The sequence below is a fragment of the Protopterus annectens genome, chromosome 9.part0, assembly GCF_019279795.1.
Source record: "Protopterus annectens isolate FY-2018-M chromosome 9.part0, PAN1.0, whole genome shotgun sequence".
NCBI classification, from domain to species: Eukaryota; Metazoa; Chordata; order Ceratodontiformes; family Protopteridae; genus Protopterus; species Protopterus annectens.
The window spans coordinates 1487739487-1487758985 of record NC_056743.1 but is presented as its reverse complement, the minus strand read 5'-3'; the positions used below and the strand labels follow the sequence as shown (position 1 = coordinate 1487758985).

The following is a 19499-nucleotide window of genomic DNA, read 5'->3' as shown; positions in this document are numbered from 1 at the left end:
CTATGAACCTATAAGATGTATCCACCAGGTTTATGTGCTGGTCTGAGCAAATCTAGGCAAGTTTCCCAAATGTATCTCACGTTTATGTGCCTTAGAGGTTATTTTAAGGGGTATATGTAAACTAGTGAAAGATATTTACAGGCTGCCTCAGTCCATCAGACACATAGTTAATAGGCCAGAGACATATGTTAGATTTCCCATCCACTGGTTCATGTTTCTCTTGAATAAGGTTAGGGAAGAGCTCTGGTTTCCATGGCTCAGAAGACTGTTCTGTTCCAGAAATAGAGAATTTTATGAGACGCATAATTGTCCCTCCAACATGTGCTATTTAGATCAAGTAATTCTGATGGTATGCATTTTGCAGATATGCAAAAGGCCATCAGAGTTGGATCCAAGGATGCCTTATATGCCAGGCATAAATCTTCTCTCAAATGTCTGTAGGAAACAGAGTATGGATCTAAGGCCTTGAGGTGATGGCAGCAGACATGCAGTTTATGCCCTGTATTCTTTTTGTGAGGAAACTCTGTGGACCTTCCATTTGTTCCATGTCCCTGGTCAGGAACATACCAAAGTAGGCGTTGTACTTAGTGATGGGCCTGATGAGGGCTGAATATAGTGGAACAATGACTTCCTTGGTCCCAGATGCCATCTCTTTTAAGTTAAGAAGCATAGAATTATTTCTTTACTACCTTAGGCGCATGTTGGTCAAAAGCCAGGTTGCTATCTACATATGTACCCAAATCCCTGGCTACTCATTTTACTCTAAGGGGAGTGTTATTGATGAGGTAATTTCCTAAGGTGGACTTCCCAAAGGGTACTATTATGCATTCCTTGGCACTGAGTTTTAAGCTGTGGCTTTTGCAGCAGTCAGTTGTCTATGGTTGTCCTTCCTGTACAATGTTAGCATCTTGGGAGGATTCTATGACTGCTTCTAGTTTTGAATCATCTGCAAACTTTGTTAGCTAGAGGCCATGATATTGACCTTGACTTCTATGAAGTAGTTGCCAAAAAAGAACAGACCGAGCACAGAGCAACTCCACTAGTGACCGGCCTCTTTGTGGAGGTAGTCTCCCCTATCTTAATTTTCTGGGTCCAAGATTAAGAATGCTTCACAATTTCCATATGATCCTTGTGCACAGGTCATGCTAATCTTCTCTGTATCCTTCTAAGTTTTAATATATATGCTGCCAAAACAATCACTACTGCAACCAGAGGTGAGTCAAGCCCTGTACTTTGTATCTGTGAGGTAAATACCTTAGCCATTATATATTAAGCCAATCCCCAAATTGGTTTAATCCTAGGTGAACAAAAATCATATGATCTTACATTTGAAACATTCAGATACAGTCATTATGAACTTTGAAATCTGTCATAAAAAAAAACATGATTAGTTTGGACTCTCAGATATTGTTATGTATACCAGGATGTTGTACCTTAACTAACATTGAGAAAGCATTACATAAATGATCCATCTGGTGAATCTGCTTATTAAATTTCACATTTTGGCCTAACTGCTCAATATTGTCCCCTTTCTGATGATCATTTCTGAAGTCCTCCATTAATAATATTATAGAAAGACCATACAAACAGAGATAAAAGAAATTATATAAGAAAGATCTGTCATTCAGTGATTGAAGTGGGCATCCTCGTTGAGATTCATAATTTCCTCCACACATAATGTGCCCCCAGAGGATAACACCCTGAAATCCAAGACTGAATTATTTAGGGGAAAACAAAAAGGCAACCCCTGTGACCATACCCTCATCACAAAAACATACAGTTGGGGATCCCTCAAATGTGGTTGAGGTCTATAATGTCCTGGAAAATTGTAGTCTGTAGCCTTATACATGTAGAGGCTATTATAAAGAAAAAAATGTTATCCAGAATATCATTTATTACAGGTGTTTGTGGGTTATGGGTAGAGCATTTATGGGATCTTAGATTGTAAAGGGTGGTTATGTCTAAGACTGTTCTTTAAATGTAATAAGACAAGTGTGCATCATTAAATACTTGCAGGCCCTTATACCTTGAATAAAGTCCTGAAGCACTGAAGGATGCAAAATTGGTGAGTCAAAATATAGTGACGTATACCTTGCTTCTAGTATGAAAAATTACCAAAATATACCATTTCACTTAAAATATTTTCAAATCTTTCTAAAAAATATGTTCATTGCATCTTGAAAGCAAATTGCGATTTTTGGATTTTGTGCCTACATAAAATTTTAAATTTCTTGATAACCCTGGTTATAGTTTCTGACCAACCTAAGCTATGATTTAATAACCATTCATTGAAGGATGAAGTAAGAATAAGTTATATTTCTACCTGACATATTCCAGGTCAGCTCTTTTCTTCCATTTCAAGGAGGTGTGTGTGTGTGTGTGTGGGGGGGGGGGGCAGCAGAGCTAATGTGGTGCTATTTCATACACCCCCTTTTCCCATTTTTTACATGGGGTTGGGGATCATACCAACTGCCACCATCTCTCTCAATTCAATAGCACTCTCCTATTTTCTTTGGCAGTCATGCCTGACTCTTGCAGATCTTCTGTCACACAATCCAGCCACCTCTTTGTTATGTACCCTTGTTTCGTCGTGCTTTCTTCCTGCTTGTCCCAAGTCTTCTTCACCAGATTGTCTTCTGCTTTCTCACATGTGCCTGAACTACCATAATCTGTTCTCTTTGACCTTTTTTGCAATTGGAGATACTTTGGCTTCTGCTCTGATGTCCTCAGTTCTTCTTCTGTCCCACAGTGTGCATCCTACCATCTGTCTCAGGCACTTCACCTCTATCAGCTCTAACTTCCTTAACTGCTCTGCCTTTACTGCTCATGTTTCTGTACCGTACAATAGTACTGCTCTCAAAGTTTGTACACTTTACTTTTCAGCTTCTTTGGCATTCTCACACACAATTCCTGATACTTTGTGCTGGCTGCAGACCCTCTTATTCTAGCTTTGACCTCCTCATTCAAACTTTATCTCTCATTAACCACACCCCCCAGATACCTGAAGCTGTTAACTTGAGAAGCACTATTTGCCCTTCTATCTCATTTCTCAGTTTCTTCTGATTTTCCCCATTTGCAGTTATTAAAAGTGTCTTAAGTTTCATTCCATGTGCCTTCAGTTTTACATTCCATTCCCCTATCCCAGAGTCTCCCTGTAATGCCACATCATCTGTCTACAGCAACTTTGTTGAGCTGCTCCCTCCGTCCTGTTTGCTAATGTAGTCCATCACCAGTATGAACAGCAGTGGACTCAGAGCTGAACCCTGATGCACACCCACTCCAAATAGGAACCCCTCTGTGAGAACAAACACTGTCTGTACATGAGTCATTGGGTCCTTGTACATAGCCTGCAGCAATTCTATCAGTGTTGTTGGGAGTTTGAACCACTACAGGGTTGTCTAAATCAGCTTTCTTTAGATCTTGTCATATGCTTTTTGCAAGTCTAAGACTGCCAAGTTGGATTTTTCCTCATCTCCAGCTTCTTCTGAACTATCTGTTTCACTGCAAACAATGGGTCTGTTGTGCCGTATCCTGAACTGAATCCAAACTCCTCATCTCCCATTTTACTTTCTACTAGTCTGCATATTCATTTATCGATCACCATCTCCAGAACTTTCATGCAGTGTGACAGGAGTTTGTCACCTCTGTACTGCCCACAGTTATGGATGTTACTTTTGTTCTTGAACACTGACAATAGTATGCATATTCTCCAGTCATCCAGGATACACTTTTTTATTTAAACTGCTCTGAGTACCCACAGAAACTGTTTCGCCGTTATTTCACGGAGCAACTTGATCATATCTGCTTTGACCTCATATCACCCTTCTTTTTTTCCTGACTTTATTTTCCTTAATACTGTTTTTACTTGTCCTAGGGTGGGCTCCTCTTCTTCTGTCATTGTAGGCAGTGTATGGAGCAGTTCAGCTTCTGCAGGGTTGTCTTCATCCATTGTTATGTATGTAAAATTTTAAATCGCAAAATAAAATGCTCTGCAAGGTTAAGGGCAAAAAATGGAGACTCATACAAATCTGAACGTGTAAACTACAAATTGAGACAGAGATATTTATTCAATATATGATTAGCAATTAAACAGAGAGAGAGAGAGAGAGAGATCAACAGACAGACAGGCAGGGAGAGAATACCCAAGCAATACTAACGTTTAATTAGCAGTGTTACAGCAGGACAATGATGCAGTTTATATCACTCTACTGAGAGTCAGAAAAAGTATTGGTTATTTACTAAACAGTTACCATTACAACATACCCAAGTTTTGGGCATCTGCACTGGAGAATTACTTTCAGGTCTTAAAGAATAGTAGTGAATATAGTGGGGTAAGGAAGTTAGGTCATTCATTGGAGTACATGTATGGAGTGTAATATTGGAAATGGATAGTTGTCTCCAATTGATATTGAATGCACATATTTCTTACAAAGTTTTTTTTCTTTTTTGGGGGGGTGGGGTATGTGTGTGTGCATATATGTGTGGGAGCATGTAAGCATGCTTGTATATATAAGAGAATACATGCATTGCTCTTTTTGAATCAATAGAGTTTAGAGATTGTATAAGATGATATTCCTGCTAATTGTGAGCAGACGACTATGCAAATAATTATTTCGATCCATGTCTCATGTATATTAATGGCAGCAAAAGATGCATTTAAAAAAATAAGTATTCAACAAATTTATACTTTTGATGGATTGATTTACTGTGCTAAGCATTTATACAGTTTTAATATGTTCTTAATCATTTTAATCTTAAATACAGTTAAGGTACTCATGTTTCAACGTTTTATGGTTTTAAAATGCATTCCTTGTTTAATTTGGTCTTTTTCATCTTAAGAAGTTTATTTAGTGTAACTTGCACCAGTCCTTTGTATACAGAATAAAATGTTTTTCTTTACAAATAGAATGAGTGTCTATAATATAATCTGTTGTCCTGCTTGTTTTCATATTTTATTAATGATGGGCTGCACTGTTGTTTTCTTCTCATTTATGCCCTGCAAATCTAATATGACTGTTTAGATAATACGTTTATTTTCTGCTTTTATCTGGCATCTCTGCAGGAATTTTTCTAATAGCGGTATAGTAGAACAGTAAAATGTGGATAGTGGGAAGAAAATATCTTGGTGGCACCCATTAAAAAGAATTAAAACCAGGCTGGGGAAAGGTATCATTGAATGAAAATGCATTTATTGGATTACTGTATCTCCCTTGTTTTGGTATGTTACAAGTTATTATGCTGATATTTAAGCAACTGTCAAATGCAAAAACTACAAAGTATAATTAATAATAATACAATAGAAGCAATATGGCTAAAAGCAGAAGGCACAAGCTCTAAATCTTGTGAAATGCAGAATCAGATAAAGTTTTAAGTAGTACACTTTGGGCTGCAAACCATCCAGTAACTTGCTTGAGGCAACCTAATTTTACATTTTACTCTTATTAGATCGCCTGGGTATGTTAATACCTCCTTCCTGTATAAGATGCCAGAAAGATAAAATATTAAAGAACAAACATCGTTTAGATAATGTAAGCTTCCAGAAAAACACATACTGTTCCATAAGAGTGACTGAGCCCTTGGTATATGTTAATTAGAGCTGTATTTTATGCTCATATGCAGGGAAATGATTCAACTTCACACTGTCTGCCTACTGACCAAAGGGCTTCAAAACTTGGTGTAAGTCTAAACTGATTCTTTATTTTGAGTATATGGGTAACATGGCATTACTGTGTACAGTAAACAGATTTCTTTGCTGACTAAATTCATTGAATTATAATAAAATGTTGGTGTGAAAGTGTAAATATTATGTTTTGTTTTGTTTTAAAGCCCTCAATACACACACACACACACACACACACACACACACACACACACACACACACACACACACACACACACACACACACACACAAGCATATGCATGTATTTAAAAATTTAAAATGCAGCTTTTACATAAATATATATATATATATATATATATATATATATATGGATAAAAATTTATATGTGTGTGTGTATATATATATCTATATATATCTATATATATATATGTACATGTATATATATGGGATCCGTACAGATCCCCAAAGACAAAATCACCAAAACTAATTTCGGTTTGGCATACTTCCGTGAAAGTGCTTTTCACCGAAGAAGCACTTTCGCCTATGTATGCCTGTTTGCGAGACCGCACTATGATGTGGATAAGAGAACATTCTCTTTTCCTCACTGTAGTGTGGTCTCGGAGTGAGAATATTAAAGTAGGGGGGTGGGGGGTGCAGGGGGGTGAAGCCCCCTGCATTAACGTAGATTTCTTTCTTTCTTTCTTTTTTAACATATATTAACGAAAGCGCTTTTTCGGTTAAAGCGCTTTCGTTAATATATGTTCGGTGATTATGGATTCGGGACTTTGCACATTCGTGCATAAGTCCTAGATCCATATATATATATATATATATATATATATATATATATATATATATATATATATATATATATAAATCTATGGGTATACTGCTTAGCATCGAAAATACACTTCTCCGAAATTAAACAGTAGACCCTACACTTCAGCGAAAGTCCACTTAAACGAAAGTACACTTTCGTTGGTCTACTACCCAAAAAAAAAAAAACTAAAACGTGTTTTTGCAGGAGGCAAGCCCCTGCACTCTTCCATAGGGTGGCTGTGCCCCCCACACCCCCCTACTTAAATATACCAAGTCCGAGATTGCACTACAGTAGGGAAAAGGGAATATTCCCATTCCATGCTATAGTGTGCCTGCCGAAGTCAGTGTTCGAAGTTTCACTACTTCGAACAAGTGGACTCGATGAAGTGGAGTTCGAAGCAGTGAAACTTCGAACAAATTGACGAAACTCATATACATATATATATATATATATATATATATATATATATATATATAAGTAGATAGGTAGATAAATAGACAGACATACGTTTTATTTTTATTCCTTTGACATCAGAGCAAGACCTAGTTTGCATATTTGCTACAGTGCAAACATGTTGTATTTAAACAGTGTTTTCCAAATCACATGATCATTACTGGTGTTAAACATTATTTGTGTTAGCAAACATTTTTGTGGGTCCATCACTATCATAAGAGCACCTGAAACTGTAAAATAAAGGAAGTAGTATCATGATTACTATACCTTTTATGTAGCTGTTCCTACTGCATTATACTAAGTGTGAAACATTTCAGGCTTATAGACAATGTTCATAAAACTGAGTTGACGTTCCTCAGTATCAGAACATGATGGGTAATGCTGCTGCTGCCCTCTGAAAGCTGTCTAGTCACAACAGCTACATTCATGTAGCATCTGTTCTCATGTTTTACTTTCCTTTAAGGGTATTGCAATCCTATCATGCACTTACACAGATCAGGTAGTCTGCCAAAGCAAGACATTGTGCTAGATGCCAAAAGACTTGCTCTCAGTTTAAGTGACATACTCTGCTGCAAACCTGTCCCAGTTCCGATAGACTTGTTCTTGATGTAAGTGACTTACTTCAGTGTAAGGCCTATCTATAGACTGGCTTACACTGGAGTCCAGATTACAAAAGACTTGGTCTCGAAGTAAGTCAAGTACTCTGGAGAAAGTGTGTGTGTGTACACTGGCGCTAAGTGACTTATTCCAAGAGCAAGTCTTTGTGAATCTGGCCCACTCTCCGTAATAGGTATTCTGCAGCACTGACTCTCCACTAGAAATATAGACCACATGTTTTCTGCTCAGTATGGTAAAACATAGCTATTAGTTTGTCAAGTCTGTGTGCAGGGGGTGCAGAAAAATATACATACATGCTATATATAATGAATATTACCATTAGATAGGCTTTTGTGAAATGACATACATTTGAAGTTAAATATAATAAATATTGTTTTTTGCATGTGTATCTTTAGCATAGTAGCCATTTGAAATGTTGGGACTCCCAGCACTATTCCTGAAAAAAGAAACTGAATGGCCAAAAGATCGGACTTGTATATAGCAAGTCCGAGATACCATATTTTTGACTATTCCATTTTTCCTGATGTATGGCAATCTTCGCAATCTCAACATTGATATATGTATATATATATATATATATATATATATATATATATATATATATATATATATATATATATATATATATGTGTATATATAAGTTTTTTTTGGGGGGGATCTCACCTCCCCCCTGCCAAAAGAAGTTTAAGGAGCTTTTCAGCACTGGGCATTTTGAGTGCCAACATTTCACTTGTAAGCCCGTCAGCATTCCTTCATTTTATCTGGTTTCCCATCCATGTTGGTCACTACTTTGAAATCCATTATTCTAAAATTTGTGCTGAGATAATTCTTATAGCACTCATATTTGAATATATATATATATATATATATATATATATATATATATATATATATATATATATTTATTTATTTATTTATCTGTGCATATATCTACAGTGTTAGACTAACTTATCATGCATCTAACTGCTATTTCTGTGTGTAAGTAAATTGATTAAAAAAAAAAAAACAGTTTTCATTTTCTGATAGGTTAAACAATATTAAAAAAACATGCAAACACACACACATGCATGGGCCCACCTAGCGAATGTCACAAAATTCTAAAATTTAAAACCCGCCCAAGTGGGGGGCTAAACCCCCCCATACCCCCACACCCCCAAAAATAAAAATACCAACTCTGAGATCACACTTGTTGTGTCTTTTGCCTTTTTCCCGGTTAGGGGTTGCCACAGCGGAACTCCGGTCCGCTAATGATTGGCAGTTGATTTTTACGTGCTGAGTTGCCGGCCCTAATGCACAACCTTCAATGAAGGTACGCCCATTCACGCATGTCTCCACAGAAGACGCTCAAGCTGAGAATCAAACGGGGCAACGTCTTGCTGTGAGGCGACAACGTTATCGCAGCACCACCACTGCGGACACATTATAGTGGGGAAAAGGGCAAATTTGCAATGATGGCCAACCGCTGTTTTTCCCTGTAAAAAGCTTCAATTAAACGGCCGTTCGATGGAGTGAGGTTTTGACAAAGTGTGATCGCTAAATAGTGATTCAATGATTTGGGTTTTTGATGATGTGCTATAGACACTACACACACACACACACACACACACACACACACACACACACACACACACACACAAAGTTGCAGACCTAGCCTAGGATTCAGAAGAAGTTATTACAAGCAGTAAGCACTGACATTAACCACAAACTACATGCAGTGACTTTTTCAATTTCCAACACAGATCAACCGCAGGGATTTTACACAGTCAGTAGAATCACCATGGTAGGCCATCCCAATGGCCATGTGAAATGATAATGGGGAATTCCAAAGAAGCAGCTAATGCTTATTAACTATTCATTCTTCCTCAGAAATGCCTGCAGGAAGGGATTTATGCAGGCTAATGATTCAAGAATTGCTAGGCGACAGTAATTAGCACTGCCAGATATGATAATTAACATAGCCAAAGGGTGCTTCCTCCCACTTTACTCAAAGAGAGTGACCACACTGCAGGTACGATTAGGGAATACTGCAGAGAGGTAGTGGCAGGGTGTATGTGGAAATGTGCATGTGTGCGTGTTTTTAGTGGTATGACTGGTGTTAGGTTCACTGTGTGCTTGTGTGTGTGTGTGTGTGTGTGTGTGTGTGTGCGTGTGTGTGTGTGTGTGTGTGTGTGTGTGTGTGTGTGTGTGTGTGTGTGTGTGTGTGTGTGTGTGCAAGACGCCAAGACGTGTGTGTGTGTGTGTGTGTGTGTGTGTGTGTGTGTGTGTGTGTGTGTGTGTGTGTGTGTGTGTATGTATATGTGTCTGGGTGTCTGTGTATCTCTGGCTGGTCACATTAGGGGGGGTTAGGTAGGAGCTGGTTTTAGGTGTGTGTGTGTGTGTGTGTGTGTGTGTGTGTGTGTGTGTGTGTGTGTGTGTGTGTGTGTGCGTGTGTGTGTGCGTGTGTGTGTGTATGTGTGTGTGTGTGTGTGTGTGTGTGTGTGTGTGTGTGTGTGTGTGTGTGTATGTATATGTGTCTGGGTGTCTGTGTATCTCTGGCTGGTCACATTAGGGGGGGTTAGGTAGGGGCTGGTTTTAGGTGTGTGTGTGTGTGTGTGTGTGTGTGTGTGTGTGTGTGTGTCTGTGTGTCTGTGTGTGTGGGTGTGTGTGCTCATGAGTGCATTTTACTGATGGTACGTGGGTCATCTCAAGTGAATGTCTGAGCATGGGGGGTTGTTTGTGTGTGTGTGTGTGTGTGTGTGTGTGTGTGTGTGTGTGTGTGTGTGTGTGTGTGTGTGTTTGTATGTATTCTTCATAGGTTCATAGGTTTATACTAGGCTAACAACCACCAGGGTCTTTACAACCCTAGCCATGCAAACCCACCCAGTTTCATCCTTGACTTCCTTGGACACCTATATGGTGGGGTACATTAGTAAAGAGGTAGCTAAGGGTTATGTTGGAGTTATGTTATTTGGGGATTATTTTGCTTACTCTCAACCTCTGTCCATCAGAGACATGAATGCCAGACCAGAGGTTAATTTGCAATTTCCCATCCAATGATCAAGATTTCTTTTGAATAGGTTCAGGGATGAACTCTGTTTCACGTAGATGTGAAGCTCATTACATTTGAGCATGTTCTATTTATGCCTCAGACAACATTCAGGTCCTTGTATCTAGTCTTTCTGGTGTTGTTTGCTTTGTACATGTGCAAGAGATCCATAAGATAATACTGGATAAGTTATTGTCAGAACTGGATAGGTTGGGACTTGAAACCATATATCAGCATGCATATGTTGAAAATAGATCTATTACCACCTGTAACATAATGTTCTATAACAATATAATACCAGCTATGAATGAAAAATTGTGCTGTGATGTAATTTGTATAGATTTAACTTCAGCATTTGACAGGGTCATGCACAGAGCACTGATCAATATATTAGTACAACTAGGTATTGATGTACTGTTGATAAGATGGATAGCTGCATGGCTTACAAATAGGACATGGCAGGTACCACACACCAACTGGACAGGTGAAATCCTTGGTTACAGTCAAGGTGTCCCACAGGGCTCTGTACTAGGCCCTTCCTTGTTTAGTTTGTATCTTTCAGACCTTACTTTTTCATCTGAGGTGTTCTACAGTCTATATGCTGACGACCTGAAATTGGGTAAACTGATTACAGGTGTTACAGATAAGGCATGTCTGCAAAATAATTTGACTAAATTGACCATTTGGGCACAGGAGAATACTATATTGATACATAGATCAAAAACTAAGCATATGAGATTTGGGAGACATAAACTGAAAGGTGAATATTTAATACAGCACACAGTGATTGAAATTGTAGACTCATTTAAGGACCTGGGTATATGGGTCGATTCAGCTATGAGTTTTTCTAATCATATCAACCAATTGGATAATGATTGTTATAGAACTATAGGTTGTATAAAAAGATTTATAAAGTCTAGGAAATCAAACATTTGACCCAAACTTGAGTATGAAATAACAATATGGAAACCCTATAGGAAAACAAGCATGAATTAACTGGAAAGAGTACAGCGGAAATATACTAAGGGCATCCATGGATATGAAAATCAAAGTTATTATGAAAGACTAAAATATCTGAACTTGTACAGTGTCTCTTACAGATATTTAAGAGGAGATCTTGTTCAGGTATATAGGGCATTTAGGGACAACTACCTCTGGGAATGTTTGGGGTTATCAAAAAGTACTAGAGAATCATCAGATAACCTACGTAGAAGATTCTATAGGAATGAGAAGTGTACTAACTGGTTCTCTGACAGAGTAGCTGATGCTTGGAACAGACTACCAAATTACATTAAAGCAAGTACTAGTTTAGATATTTTTAAGAACAGCCTGGATATTTATTATGAGAACAAGTGTTTTGGCATATTGGCAATCTATGTATAAGAGTTGCATCAGAGGTTGTCTTATATACCAGACATAGATCGGTTCTCATTTACCTGTAGGAGAGTTAGTCCAGAGATAGGACCTTAAGACAATTTCTGTAGAACAGGTTATTTATACCATGAATTCTCCAGGTAAGGAACATTTGAGGACATTCCATTTGTCACAAGTACTGGTTAGGTACATGTCAGGAGGCATTGTACTCAATGATGAGTCTGGTAAAGGGTTTGAGGACATTGCAGTTGTCACAGGTGCTGGTTAGGTACATGTCAGGAGGCATTGTACTCAATGATGAGTCTGATAAAGGGTTTGAAGACATTGCAGTTCTCACAGGTGCTGGTTAGGTACATGTCAGGAGGCATTGTACTCAATGATGAGTTTGGTAAAGGGTTTAAGGACATTGCAGTTGTCACAGGTGCTGGTTAGGTACATGTCAGGAGGCATTGTACTCAATGAGTCTGATAAAGGGTTTGAGGACATTGCAGTTGTCACAGGTGCTGGTTAGGTACATGTCAGGAGGCATTGTACTCAACGATGAGTCTGATAAAGAGTTTGAGGACATTGCAGTTGTCACAGGTGCTGGTTAGGTACATGTCAGGAGGCATTGTACTCAGTGATGAGTCTGGTAAAGGGTTTGAGGACATTGCAGTTGCACAGGTGCTGGTTAGGTACATGTCAGGAGGCATTGTACTCAGTGATGAGTCTGAGAAAAGGTTTGAGGACATTGCAGTTGTCACAGGTGCTGGTTAGGTACATGTCAGGAGGCATTGTACTCAGTGATGAGTCTGGTAAAGGGTTTAAGGACATTGCAGTTGTCACAGGTGCTGGTTAGGTACATGTCAGGAGGCATTGTACTCAGTGATGAGTCTGATAAAGGGTTTGAGGACATTGCAGTTGTCACAGGTGCTGGTTAGGTACATGTCAGGAGGCATTGTACTCAATGATGAGTCTGATAAAGGGTTTGAGGACATTGTAGTTGTCACAGATGCTGGTTAGGTACATGCTAGGAGGCATTGTACTCAATGATGAGTCTGATAAAGGGTTTGAGGACATTGCAGTTGTCACAGGTGCTGGTTAGGTACATGTCAGGAGGCATTGTACTCAGTGATGAGTCTGATAAAGGGTTTGAGGACATTGCAGTTGTCACAGGTGCTGGTTAGGTACATGTCAGGAGGCATTGTACTCAGTGATGAGTCTGATAAAGGGTTTGAGGACATTGCAGTTGTCACAGGTGCTGGTTAGGTACATGTTAGGAGGCATTGTACTCAATGATGAGTCTGGTAAAGGTTGAGTAGGTGGTACTATAACTTCATTGGACATGGATGCCATACCCTTGCTTATGAGTTGGACAACACAGAATGATTTCCTTAGGTGGTACTATAACTTCATTGGACATGGATGCCATAGTCTTGCTTATGAGTTGGACAACACAGAATGATTTCCTTAGGTGGTACTATAACTTCATTGGACATGGATGCCATAACCTTGCTTATGAGTTGGACAACACAGAATGATTTCCTTACTATCTTTGCTACACATTGGTCAAACACCAGATTACTGTTTACATAAGTCCACAGATCCATAACTATTGGATCAACTCTTAGGGATCATTTATCGATGAAGTAATTAACTTGAGTGGATGATTTTCCAAAGGACACTATAATGCATTTCTTCACATAATCCACGGTTTTCCCAACAGCCATTTATTTGTGTTAGACCCTCTTGTAAGATGCTGGTGTTGTGGGGGGAATCTATGATGGATCCCAATTTACAGTCATCTGTGTACTTGGTGAGCTAGAGGCCTTTGACATTAGCCTTCACTTCTGAGACATAGATGACAAATAGGAGGAGGCCCAACACAGAACCCTGGGGTACTCTGCTGTTAACCAGTCTCTGATGGAGGTGGTTTTACTAATCCTGACTTCTTATGTCCTATCTGTGACCCAGCTAGCATTCCAGTGAGTTATGTAGGGATTTATTCCTAGATCTAAGAATTTGTCAACAATATCTGAGTGGGATATTGTATCAAACAGCTCAACTAGGTCATGGTAGGTGGCATTTTCCATTTTCCTTCATCCATAGCCATGGTGGCCCTTTCAAAGAAGTCTACTAGGTTAAGTAGGCAAGACATTCCCTTAACAACGCCAAACTGGGATGGGTCCAGTGTCTGTTGGTTGCCAATGTCCTTGTTGATCATTTCCATGGTAATTCATTCCATGGCTTTGTGTATTAGACTTGTCAGACTGATGAGTCTGTAGTTCCCAAGTTAGTTGATGGCCCCCCTTATGAAGAGCTATGACCATTGCCACCCTCCATTGACCTGGCACATAACTTGTTTTGAGGCTTTAGTTGAAGAGAGATTCAAGCTGTCCTGCTAAGTCATGTTTTAGGCTATTTAGGAGGCAAATGGGGATTTTGTAGTGGGCCCATTGAAGCAGTGTTTTTGTCCTTTGTGCAAACTTCCATGACCCGCTCCCTGTTGATAGTTGGGGACAAAATGCTAGAAGGGATTTCATAGGTGGTTAGTGGGGGTGAAGTTAGAGAAAAATGTATTGATATGTCCCTCTGGTCAATGAAGGTTGTGCCATTTACCACTAGTTTGCACACTGCTGAGTATTACCTTTAAGGTTCCTGACAGCTGAAGAAGGCCTTGTGATTGTCCATATCCTGACAGGATATCCTGACCTCATAATTGGTCTTATTGGACTTTATTAGTCATCTTTTTTCTTGTTGACTCAGAGAACTCTTGTCTCTGTGAGATTTTCTGATTTTGGCCATTTTTTTCTTTTGTTATATAGCCTGTTAAGGTAAGAATTCCATCAGTGTGGCTTGTTTTTGGTGTGAATGTTGGTATGAATGTTTGCATATGTGAGGGAGATTGAGGTTAGTTCCTCTGCCAACATGATGCATAGGCCTCCAGTAGTAATTACCACATAAAAGTAACACCTGTCAGTGGTAGTAGCTACTCACATCTCTGAGACATGCAAATTAGCCAATAATAACATCATTCTTATTGCAGCTAAGCATGTCTCAGAATCATATTTTATGAGATCATGTACACTGAACCTACAAGCAGGAAGCAGTTTATGTGACCAAAGCCCTTGTCTCTGAATCCCTGGGATAATTTGTCTGTGCAGTTATACTGACTGGAAAAGATTGCCTAGTACCCTTATGTGTAAAGCTAGGGTTAGAGACAGGCATATGGTACTGTTAGAGTTAGCATACATGAGTAAGGGTGGGCAAGGGGAATTTCACTAGAATAAATAATCGCATTAATCAACTCAGTGCAATAGGGTACAATGACTGATATATAGAATAGATAGGCAACTCAGTGCAGTAGGGTGCAATGGCTGATATATAGAATAGATAGGCAACTCAGTGCAGTAGGATGCAGTGGCTGATATATAGAATAGATAGGCAACTCAGTGCAGTAGGATGTAGTGGCTGATATATAGAACAGATAGGCAACTCAGTGCAGTAGGGTGCAATGGCTGATATATAGAATAGATAGGCAACTCAGTGCAGTAGGGTGTGATGGCTGATATATAGAATAGATAGGCAACTCAGTGCAGTAGGGTGCAATGGCTGATATACAGAATAGATAGGCATCTCAGTAGGTTGCACACTTAACTTTGATGCTGGATGATCAGACATTTGGGAGTGGTGTTCTCACACCAGGTACTTAGATTTATTTTCCAATCCTGACACTACAGTGTGACATAGGGATGGTGCTACTCTCCAGATTGTGGTAGCCCTAAGATCAGATGTTATTCAGAGGTACCATCTACCTAACTTCCTGGTAGTTAACATGAATTTAAGAGCACCTTTGTCACTTATCAAAAAGAGAAATTGTTCACAGTGGATTTTCACAGTACAAAATTGGAATCTTTCTTAGAAATATTTAATCATTTTAGCCTGGAATTAGTGCTTTCAGTTTGATGACCATGCTTTCTCCTCACACAAACCATATTAACTTTTCAAATGACTTCTTTTGTAAGCCTAGTTAATGTGTTGTGCACCAGATTATATCCTCCCAGTTTCTAAGTGTTAAGTAAATCGAACACCATTCATCCCCTTAATCATCCTAGGTATCCTTCTCCCAACTGCCTCCCCATGACCACTGCAAGGTTACTATTGGAGATCATTTATCTATCTATTTATCTCTCTGTCTATCTATTTGTTAACAGGGTAGGTGGACTGCTCTGAAGGTCCTTTTCAGTCTTGAAATTTTCACATTGTGCCCATTTGCTCTCTCTCTGCCAACCAGACTAGTACACATAGCTGTCATTGTTATTTTAAGCTCAAGACCTTCATAAGCACCTTTTCTACCAGAGATGGAATTAGGACAATGGTATAGAAAAGTGTATCCTATAAAGAATATTGCGAAGGTCACCATCCTATAAAACATATTATATGATTGTCAGGCATAAGGTGACAGGTCATGTTTCAGGTCAACCATTCCCAGGTATTGTCTCTTCTTCTATATCTGCTAGTTCTTAGTGGTCACTTTCTCTTAGTTAACAGACAGACCTGCATGTTTCAATCCTTGAAGTTAACTGATCCATGTAAAAGTTTTTGTAGAAGCTGACAAAGACATCATCCCTTGCTCTTTGGGCATTACTGATTTTGGTACAGGGTTCAGCAAACAATACCCATAGTTGATGCTTAGTCTATTCCTCTCGGGGTTTTCTGCTCACCCATGAACAACAGATCTGTGCTGGCTAGCTTTTTTTGAGCATCAGTCTAGTTTAGAAACTTTTGTTTGACATGGTGAGAAGTAACTGAGTTAATGTATGGAAGAACCTTAAAGGTTCATAGAAAAATACTGGGCTAGCTGCCCCTTGTGGGCCATTTTAAGGCTAGCCAATTTCCCTTTCAAAGGTGAGAACCAACTTAGCCATTATGCCAATCCTCAAAACTTGCATCATATAGCTAGAGATAGCACTAGTGGATGCACCACTAGTAAAACAGGTAGGTGTGTGCTTCCAAGTCAGTGTTATATTTGAACTGTTAGCCAGATCTTCTTTCTCAGTTGCCTGCCTCTTTAGGAGATGGTTCTCGTACTTATGTCATGCTATCTAAATGGGTCTACTTTACAAGAACAAATTTCACATACCCGAAACTCATGACACCGAGACAAAAAGGCAGCACCACCACACAGACATCCCAGAACGCCAACTTACCATTCCAGGTAATTAAGTTCTTGGCCATCCTAAGCAAAACGTAAATCGAAGAAAAGCAACCCCCTTAACTAAATATACCAACTCCGAGATCACACTACTGTGGGGTTAAGGGGCAAAGTTCAACAGCATGGCCAAGTAGTTAGTTACCTGGAGTGGAAAGTAGGTTTTCCAGGATGTCGGTGTTGTGTGGTCATCAGCCTTTTCGTCTCGGCACTGTAAAAGTCAGGTAAGTGAACATTTGGGTTTCTGAAGGGGACCCATCTAAACACATACATTATTTCACCTTCCATTCAAATGCTTCCTGGTCAGTAGTAATACATTGATCATGTTTACTAAATGCATTATTGAAAAACTTTTGAGTTCACTCTTGTAGAGGTGAAGAATATTGTAGGTTGACCAGGTTATACTTGGACGTCTACCTGCCAACAGTTGTGTTTTCACTTCTGGAATCATCAGTCAGCCATTTCTGGAACTTGTCATGAAGGATGTGGTTTAAAGTGATAGAACACATTCATATTATAACCATTATGAAACTAAAGGACTGGTCACCTTTCCAGATGTTCCTGTTTTTCATTCTTCTTTGAAGAAGCAGCTATATAGTGTCTTCTGTAGAAAAATAACCAGGTGACTAAAAAAATCCATGTTTTCTTTCCACTGACAAAACGCCCTGCCTACTGAGCAGGTGTGGAAAGAATATTGTCAATAGTCTAAAACTTGCACCCCTTAACTACCACTGATGTTGATCAACTACTTTCATGTTTCCTCACTTGTTCTTTGGGAACATTTTCACTCTCTCTTTCTCTCTCTCTGTCTCTGTCTCTCTCCCTTTCTTTTGCTCTCTTTCCCTCTCTCACTCACTCTATCTGTATGTCCTTCCCTTCCTCTTCTATCTCTCTCTTTCTTTTAGGTTTTCTTTGTAGACTGCCATGGTTACAAAGCTAATAACAAACCTGTCTTCACAGTTTCCCAAGTGGCTTTACTTGTGGTCAGGTGCACCTTTAATGCTATGTGACCTGCTGCTGCTGTACCTGTTTTTACTTGTTTTGCACAAAATGGCTTCACTACATTTCTCTACTGTCATCCATTTTTGGTGGAATTCTACCACAGAGAATTACCTGAATACGGTTCATTAAGGCAACCTTTAGCCTTGTAGATCAGTTTTGATAGTTCACTCTTTTCTAAAATTCATAAAATCTGACAACAGAATTCTTGAGTTTTAATTAGAATGCTTGGAATGCCATACTTACAGAACTCTTAATTAAAAATAAATTATACCAGTGATGAAATTCATAGATTTGCTGAATCCTGTCATATTTTTGCTAGTAAATGGGTATCTCTCCTTTCACATTTGACTCCGAAGTAGCATTGTCTGTGTTGATACTACCTAGCCCATTTGTATTAGTGTTCACAGCACTGTCCAGTTTCATCCACTCCCAGCATTCCTTTCAGTATGGTGAACTTTTTGTAGTTTGTTTTCTGTTACAAGATAAACAATCACTTAGAGTACTTTACCATTCAGTCTTGGAAGTGCGAATAGAGACAAGTGAGGAAAAAGACCTTTAATTTCTGCTGGTCAAAATTTACTAATTCTTCTTAGCTTTTCTTCAAGTCTTTTATTCTGTAATACCTGCTTTATCCTGTTCATGCTGAAGCTAGGATCTATAATAACAACAAGCAACATGCATAATGCAGAGAACCAGTCCTGGATAATAGATGAGTCCATTTTAGGATGTTCACACGCACTCAATCAAGCACTATGTCTGTACCCATAAATGCACTGCACAACCGCCTACAGGTTCTTTACAGGAGTTCTGATTCACCTGTCTGCTGCGCTTTGTAATGTAAGGAAACCAGGCCACCCTTCTAAAAATATGCCCAGACACAGAAAGGACATATAGACCCCATACAGAAGGCCCCTGGCTGTGAACCACAGATAACCAAGCACTGTGAGGCAACAACACTAACTGCTGTACAACTGTGCTGCCTTCCATCCAAGACTGATCATACTGTATAGCCTGGAATGTATTATAGATACAACATATGGTGGACAGACTGTGTAACAGTAAGTTATTTGCTATAGTTTTGATTATTTAGTGCACTATGTTTAAGACTGATTACCTGTCATTTTGAAGGAATTTGTTGTAGTTTGATGGAGAATGAAAATCAGTCTTTTTTAATAGCACAAAATATATTATGCCAAGGATAAAACAGGCATATCTCAGGCGACGAACACAAGGCTGTAGTGAACAATAATTTTTTTTTGTTAAGTAGGGCTTTATTATTGAGTTAGCTTTTTAATCCATAATGTAGTCAGGGTAGAGAATTTATGTTGATGATGTTACACAGCGCACATCTGCTATTTTAATTAAGATTATAGCACACCAAGGAATGATCTGTTT

At 39.0% G+C, this 19499-nt stretch overlaps 1 protein-coding gene and 1 non-coding gene across 11 annotated transcripts in view; one reads left to right on the top strand and one right to left on the bottom strand.

Moving 5' to 3' along the window:
* Nucleotides 1-19499, top strand: part of FOXP2 (forkhead box P2) — a 756067-nt gene that overhangs the window by 729400 nt on the left and 7168 nt on the right. For 9 of the 10 annotated variants that reach the window (XM_044084429.1, XM_044084433.1, XM_044084432.1 and 6 more), the window contains one exon: nucleotides 5620-5676. The exons of the other annotated variant lie outside the window; for it this stretch is intronic. In XM_044084429.1, the coding sequence (XP_043940364.1) occupies nucleotides 5620-5676 (57 nt within the window). The remainder of the gene's footprint in view (nucleotides 1-5619; nucleotides 5677-19499) is intronic. 10 annotated transcript variants of the gene reach the window in all.
* LOC122812525 lies at nucleotides 1094-1196 on the bottom strand. The gene has a single exon (XR_006366506.1). It is a non-coding gene; the product is annotated as a U6 spliceosomal RNA (small nuclear RNA).